General features: G+C 50.4%; 1 protein-coding gene across 3 annotated transcripts; it reads left to right on the top strand.

The window, feature by feature from the left end:
• Positions 1 to 3,618: 3,618 nt before the first annotated feature.
• Positions 3,619 to 7,457, top strand: LOC123144324 (uncharacterized). 3 transcript variants are annotated; one of them, XR_006471370.1, is made up of 4 exons: positions 3,619 to 4,069; positions 4,153 to 4,993; positions 6,274 to 6,860; positions 7,223 to 7,457. XR_006471370.1 is itself a non-coding variant. In XM_044563424.1 (2 exons), exons 1-2 carry the CDS (start codon positions 3,809 to 3,811, stop codon positions 4,642 to 4,644), a joined length of 753 nt encoding a protein of 250 aa, XP_044419359.1. In that variant the 5' UTR covers positions 3,634 to 3,808; the 3' UTR covers positions 4,645 to 5,093. The 3 variants fall into 3 exon arrangements, 1 of the variants encoding a protein (XP_044419359.1); XR_006471371.1 differs by having other exon boundaries at positions 7,249 to 7,357; XM_044563424.1 differs by lacking the exons at positions 6,274 to 6,860; positions 7,223 to 7,457 and having other exon boundaries at positions 3,634 to 4,069; positions 4,153 to 5,093.
• Positions 7,458 to 7,964: the final 507 nt, after the last annotated feature.

Raw genomic sequence — 7,964 nt, 5'->3', positions numbered from 1 at the left:
AATGGGTGGTGGGGATCTTCTTCTGAGTGGGCAGCAACATCTAATCACCATCTTCTTGTCTACTTCCATATTTGAGTCACATTTATCGATATCAACAGTCTCCGAAGAGATGGCGACGTACTTTTTTGTTCACTAGTTATATGCGTGCCTCAGCATGGATTTAAATATTTGGTTCGATGATTCAGAGTTAAACTCTAAGCCTCAAGTTTCTTAGCTTGTACACGTCTGTGTTGGAATATTAGGCAAATCCATTTTTAATTCCAGTAAATAATTCATGAATAGTACAAAAAAATAGCATGCAATAATCTAGCATACTAGACAAACGGGATAACATGCACGGCATGATCACATATGTAACAACAACTACAAATAGAGACATGAACATATTGCCGTATTGTTCGTTAGCTACCGTGGGAGTGATGTTGTTGATGACGATGTTGACGTCGAATCTTTTGCTAACGGTGTTGTAGATGACGATGAGTAGCGCTGCCCGATTTGGACAGAAGACTACCCGTGATGACGAACTGGAGCAGTCACGCAGAGCACTTCTCAAAAACCTAATTAGTCCTCTTCCGGTGTAGAATCGCAAGGAGGAACGCTTCTAGAGACCTCCTCTCGCGCACGTCGATGCACGCCGTCGTTCGGGATGGAATAGACTAATGTGGCGGCGTAAGTTGCAAGATGTGGCAAAACACTAGATGTTTTTGTTGTGTCTTTGGCCACGGCTGGTAGCGGTATATATAATAGGACCAGAAGCAGTATCGTGTCGTGATCACGATCTCAAACCAACTTGGTTTCTAAGTCATGTACTTACCGGACAAGAAATAATTAACTTGTCTGCTAAGACATCAAAAAATGAAACGGCAAAAGGAAGTTGTGCCCGGCCAGGCGAGGCAAGGCAAGCACGCGTGTGGTCTTCTATTTCTCTTCTCAACACAACACTTAGTGTGGAGGTTGGATCCTTTCGATCTAAGTTTCTCTTTATCGGCGGCGGTTGTTGTTCTGATGCGTTGGTCCTATAGAACCTTAGCACGAAGACTTTCCGACAGTCTACTACAACAAGTTGTGCCCGACTCGGGCAAGGGAGGGGCGATGACAGCGGCGCGCCTTCGGCTCGCTTCAGTGCTTGTAGTAGTCACTAGATGGTCTACGAATCTGTATGTAATTTTTTTTATTTCTGGTGTTCGTTGTACTGTCGTGATTGAAGATGAATAGATTAAAAGTTTTTTTTTTTGAAACGAGGCAAAAGATTTGCCATTTTCATTGATTAAGAAGAAGAGAGTTGCCCGGTTAATTAAAGGAAAACCAGGCGAAAACCTAGATACAAACCCCACAAGGGGCACACGCGGACGACCTGGCTACAACAACGCCAAACAGTCGACCGCAACGTCGAGGACATGGCAGCTCCGATTTTGCTGACGAGCTTCAGAGAAGAAAGTTGCAAGCCTCGCACCGACCTAGTCTAGCGCAACATCCAGAGAGCACCGCACGCTGAAAACCGCCCTCATGGAGTCATCGTTGCCGCAGCGGCCTCGCCTCCCACAGCGCCGACTTCTCTGTCACAGTCAGAAACCAGCATTGGCACACCCATTGGCGCACCGGACCTTCGACATTAAAAGGACAAGCCGCGACTCGGCTTTGCTCGCCACCATCGTCGTTGCCACACGCGTCGCAACGCCAAACAAACCTCACCGCCAGTCGGGCACCTGCTGACCGCGATGCCGTGCACGTCCAGCCTGCAGGAAGCACAAAAGGGACCAAGATCTCCAAAACGGCGCCCCCAAGAGGGAAACCGACGTTCGAGACGACGACGCCGCTTGATCCAACAAGGATCCTGACTTTCGCCCAGAGATCTTGACCCGAGAGATGAGGATGCACAGATCACCACGATGGCGCCTCCAAGGAAGAAAGCGACGCCCACGAGCGCCGCCGCCGACGGCCAGCTAGCACCGGCCAAGCTTTCGCCCGAATCAGCAACACCACCACTCCCACGCGGTTGACCGACGCCAACCAGCACCTCCACTGACCCGCGCACCCCTGCGCAGCAACCGCGCCATCGCCACTCAGGGACCACCACCACGCCTCGCTGCCGAGCTGCGAGAGACGAGCCTCCCTCCACCAAGCACACCGCGGCCGCCGCGTCGCCCGCACGAACTCCACGGCCACCGACACATCAACCACCGTCCTGGGGCCGCCGTCCCGGAGTCCAACATCGCCATCCATCAACGAACCGGACTTGGGAGGAAGTAGCGCCGCCGAACACATCCGCTGGCAGGACCACCCGCACCACGCAGAGGCCACCGCCCAGGAAATCCAACAGCTCAAATCGGCACCACGCCGGCCGAAGCACACCACAAGAACCTCACCAGAACGCCGGCCCGGCCGAGCAGCGCCGTCCAGCAGGAGAAGCAGGTCAGGAGCGGCCGCTCCAGATCCACCCGCAGCCGACCAGAGCCGCCGGTCCCCACCACGCGCAGCCGCCCTGCCGCCCGCGCGGGCCAGAGCAGCCAATGCCGCCGCATCCCGCCGACGGCCCGCGACAACCGGATCTGGGCCCGAAACCCCGATCCACCGCCAAACGGCACGCCACCACGCCACTCGACCGCGAGGATGAGGGGAGGACGACGCGCCGCTGCCTGGGGCCGCCGCCCCAGCCCAGCGCCACCGCACCGCTGATGTGGCCAGACGGCCAGATCCGCCCCGATGCATAGCCTCGCGAAGCACGCCGCGCCGTCCAGGGCCGGCCACCGCGCGCGTGCGACCGAGCGAGGGAGGCCCGCCGCCGCCGGCTGCCGCACGGGCTTTGCCCGGCGGCGCGGCCCGACGGCGGCGAGGGGGAGCCTGTGGGAAGTGGGGTGCTGCTGCGGCGGTGTTGTGTTTCGCCCGAGCCGCTCCCCTGGAGAGCGACGCGAGCGCTTCTCAGCACCGATGGGCGACAGAAGGTCTATAGATTGAAAGTTTCTCGAAAAAAAAAAAGAACCCACTATATAAAGTGGTGAAACACTTCCTCTAAACTTTAGCACCATCACTTGCCATTTTTTTACGGGCCTCTGTTTGAGATTTTAGAAATTGTACATGGGTTAGGCCCATTGTTTCTAACAGTTTGATGCTCAAGCATCCTGTGTAAATACCCAAGCCTCTATTTCCGGGGTGCTTTTGCTCCCATATTCACCCACTTGGTTGAAAATGACTCTTGGGTAAGTTGGAATATGGCACGTGTATTTTTTTGGTACCCAGCTGTATACAAATGAGTGGTGTGCCCAAGTTTTGGTTTGAAATTTTTTGACCGTGTGTGCAGCTTGGTTTGGTTGGTTTAGTATTTTTTGTTGCGTGGCGGCCAGTTTTTGTGCTGAAATTTGTGTCCTGACAGTCCCTTTTGCTTCGATGCTTTTTCGATTTTGTGATTGGTCTTTGGTTTTTGTTCTGGCCGCTATTGGCCCAGTTGTCTTGTCGTTGTCGATCTCTGCTGCTGTTGGCCCAAGTCGCTTTCTGGTTTGCTATTCGTCATCGCGTCGTGTATCGGTTCCTGTTGGGCCAGTCGTCATGTCGCAATCTGATCCTGTCGCTATCGTTGCGTGCGTGCCGCTGTTGGTTTGGTCGGTGTTTCCTTCTAATAGAGCGGCACCGCTTCGATGCGTTGGTTCGGGAGTCTGCTAGATCGGTGCCGCTTTCCTCGTGGTTTCTGGAGATCTTGCCGCTTACGGAGCCTATAAACAGATGGCTTTCTTTTTCGTGATGTTGCCTGGGGCTTTCGTTGGTGTCTCTTACGTGGGTATTAGTTCGATGGTTTCTTTTTCGTCCAGTCGTAATGGACCGCGTCGTTCTGGACGGCCTTCTGGTTCGCGGGGGGCTACTGTTGGTCGGCGCGGTGGCTCGGCAGGTGGTGCTGCTCCTGCTGTTTTGCCGGATCGGTCTGCTTCATCTTGTCATTCTCGCCCGTCTTCTCAGGTTGGTCACTTGGGGCGGGGTTCGACTTCTCCGCGGGTTGGTCGCTCTGGGCGGGGTTCGATTTCTTCCCATGTTTGTTTTGTGCGATCTCCTGCTTCGGTGGATCTTGCGGCGCAATCTGGTTTGTTTCTATTTTTTTTCTTTCGTTTGGTTGTGTCTGTCTGTTTTTTGGGATTAATTGTTTTGCTTTGTTGTTGGAAGCAGGTGGTGATGTTTCTGCTGGACGACGCAGGGAGGAGATCCGGTTGGGCAAGCGTCCTGGCATCGTCTCCACGGCCCTTTCTCGATCTCCAATTCTCCATCGAAGTTGTGCTTTCTGTCCTTTTTCACGCACCACGATCAAGCCATGCGGGGAGCGCAACCGTCGAAGGCGAGCAGGTGAGGTTGATCTTGACGGCGTCCTACTGCTCGCCGGCAAGACCGTCCCATGGGGAGCGCCGCCTGTCTCTCCTCAGGCACGCAGCCTATCCACTCCAGCGCCGGTTCCTCGTGCCTTTGGCGTCATCGGGGCATCACCGCCTCTCCCTATGCCTCTTGGTATGTGGGACACGCTGTGTCCCTCGCCTTGCACCTCTGGACGTCGCCCTGTTCTATCTGCCTTTCTTCTTAGATCATTCATGTGCAGCATCAGGAGGGGCGGTGGTACGGTTTGGCTTTGGAAGCTGGCCATCAAATCCTGTTGTACAGTGTTGCTGAGATGCAACACAAAAATTTGAGTGGCGGTCTCATGGTGGCCGTAGGGCCTCGACCTGCTCTTCGATCCTTTTCTCTTTTCTTTCCTCCGAGATGGAATTGTGCTCCGTTCGCCACATCCCCGAGCATGCACCGCCATGGTCGGATCCTAGCGGCCTGCGGCCTTCCTTGGCGACAGGTGTCACGGTCCATGGCGTTGGTGGAGGAGACGATCGACACGGCGGGCAGCTACAACACGAAATCCTGTATGTTGAGAGCCTGGCCGTGAGCACACGAGCGGAGGGACGACAACACAGCGGAGCTGTTGAAGCTCCAGCAGTTCGGCTTCTCCCTGTCCGCACAAGAGAAGCAGGTTTCGCCGGCCACTTATCTTTCTGATTTTCTAGCTAGAAATTGGTGTGCTTCACTTGTTAGTTATTTCTTATAAAGAATGAAAATGTATCGAGGATCGATTCGAGAAGAAACTTAGCTGCTGGAAGGGTAAGCTTATGTCATATGGAGGACGACTAGTATTGATTAATTCAATACTAACGAGCATGCCGATGTTCCTCCTGTCTTTTTTCGAGGTGTCCAAAGGGATACGCAAGAGATTAGACTTTTATCGATTTATCGATCTCGATTCTTCTAGCAATCTAACGAGATTAAGACAAAATATTGTCTGGTAAGATGGGATATTATTTGTCGACCAAAGAACGGGGGTCTTGGGATTGAAAATCTCGAGGTGAAAAATAAATGCTTGTTGAGTAAATGGCTATATCGACTATCGCTGCATTCTGAAGGAATGTGGGCCTAGATTCTTCGCAACAAGTATTTACACTTCAAAACTCTAGCCCAGGTTACTTACGACCTAATGATTCACCATTTTGGAAGGGACTCATGCGAGTGAAAGAAACTTTCTTTCATAGGGTGAAGTTTAATGTTGGGGACGGCTCAACAATAAGGTTTTGGGAGGATACGTGATTAGGTGATACATCGCTAGCTCTTCAATATCCTTCCCTGTATCATATTGCTCAAAGCAAGGAAGAGTTCATAGCAACGGTGATGCAAACGGTACCCTTGAATATCCAGTTCAAACGATCTCTAGTTGGGGAACGCTGAACTTCTTGGCTACACTTAGTTAGGAGGCTAATGGAAGTGCACCTTTCCGATGAGGAAGAATCTTTTAGATGGAAGCTCACGAGTAGTTGCTTATTTATGGTCAAGTCTATGTACTTAGATCTCATCAATTCTGGCCCAATCCTACGATTGCTTCATATTTGGCGAGTTAAAGTGCCCTTACGAATTAAGATATTTATGTGGTTTGTTCACAAACAAGTGATCCTAACCAAAGATAACTTATTGAGGCAGAGATGGGTAGGTAGCTCGAAGTGTTGTTTTTGTGATCAGGATGAAACAATACAACACCTATTTCTTGATTGTCCTCTTGCTAAGTTACTTTGGCGGTCGGTGCATGTAACCTTTAATATTTCACCTCCTAATAGCATAGAAGCTTTGTTTGAAACGTGGCTTGATGGGGTGAATTTTCATATCGCGTGTAATATTCGGATCAGAATATGCGCACTTATTTGGGCTATATGGAACTGTACGAATGATATGATTTTTAACAGAAAACCTATGATTAATTTCTTGCAGGTCATATTCCGGGCTACGGCATGAATCCGTACATGGTCATTACTCACTCCTACGGCCTTCAGGGAGCAGCTGGCTACTGGGTGCAACCGATGGGAGATGGCAGCATGGGTTTTTTTCAACCGGTTTGGATGGCGATCACTGCATAGGATAGGTCCTTAGTGGATCCTCGTCCAGCCGGATGCGGCTTTGAGACTTGTACTCTTTATTTTTTTTTCCTTTGCTCCTTTTGTGAGCAGTACTTTGCAGATCAGACTTTGCTACTGTCGGATTTTTAATAAAGTGGCCGCATGCATCTTTCCGACGCAGAGGCTGGAGGATGACCTCCTTTTCCAAAAAAAAAAAGTTATTTCTACTAGATACATGTTACTACTCAAATTCTTCGTATTTCGCTTGGGATCTCGATGGGCCTAATAATCTTCTCTGAATTTAATCATGCTACAGGACCGAAGGGAGATGATCAGAGCGCGGCTCTGGACAGTTACCCACCAAGAAAGTTAGACGGTCCGACTGCATAGTATACAAAGATCATTGATTCTCATAGTCACTTACCCACCAAGAAAGCTACATGATAGTTTATTTAGTAACAGGTATATAATTTTGAACGTATAGTTTTCTTTTTCTTTGTCACAGTTTGTTTATTTCAGTTGCCATATCTTCAGTTGAGCACATGTTTTTTTACAAATTAACCGCATCTTAGTATCCTCTTGTTGTACATGCCCAGGAAATTATATAGGTTCAATTATTAATTGTTGCACATAGTTGGATTTGATTCTAAGTTCTACTTTGTTCTGTAACAGTAGGAATGTAGTTCTCGTGAGTTTAGTTCTAATATTAAGTAATTCATGTAGTGAATAAATGGGTGACACTCAGATTGTCAGAATGTGCTTAGTGTAGTACATAAATAATCCTACATATGATTTACTTGTATAGCACTTTCTGTGGATTGCAGGTTTGTAATGCTTCTTGTGTTTCTAGGTCTGTACAGCACTGACAACAGCCCTCGGAAATGATGAACACGGAGGACGTGTACGAGGCAAAGGCAGAATTCCGTGAAAAGTAGGGTTTTCCCAGGACAATGACCCGTACTGTTACAGAAGCCGTAAGAGAAAGACGGACCGGGATGCAGATCTTTTGGCGAAGTTTGCATCGGAACTCCATGAGTTGAAGCAGACTGTGCATGAACTAGTAAAAGAAAAATCGGCTGCAGGGCCGCATGAAGATCATGAAGCGGATCGCGGAAGCCAGCAGCGGAGAAGCAGCGTGGCTTCCACGGATGCCCCGCCTGGTGCTAATGCACCGATGATCGAGATTCGTGCACCGGAGCCTCACTACCCCGTGGATGATGTAAAGGAGATGAAAGAATGTGATCTGCATTATCCCGTGGGGAACGTTTCCACGAAGGTAGCTACCGGCAGTGCTTTACCCTGTACACCTGGAGCACTCCACCACAACAACCCCATTGCATATGGCTATGCTCGTGTCACGGTGGAAGACATAGTCCAAGAGTTTGAGGACCTGGAGATTGACAAAGCTACACCCGAAGGGGAGAGAAGACTTGGAGATGTCAAGCGCCAGATCATTCTATGGAAAAAGAAGTACATAGTGTTTCCAGGCGAGGCGCCAAGGCTAACAAGTCCACCCCCCTCCGATGGTGGTGGTGGTGGTGGTGGCGGTGGTGGTGGTCGTGGTGG

The sequence above is a fragment of the Triticum aestivum genome, chromosome 6D, assembly GCF_018294505.1.
Source record: "Triticum aestivum cultivar Chinese Spring chromosome 6D, IWGSC CS RefSeq v2.1, whole genome shotgun sequence".
Taxonomy (NCBI): domain Eukaryota; kingdom Viridiplantae; phylum Streptophyta; class Magnoliopsida; order Poales; family Poaceae; genus Triticum; species Triticum aestivum.
Note: the sequence above shows the minus strand (reverse complement) of the source record. Positions and strands in the feature narration are given on the sequence as shown.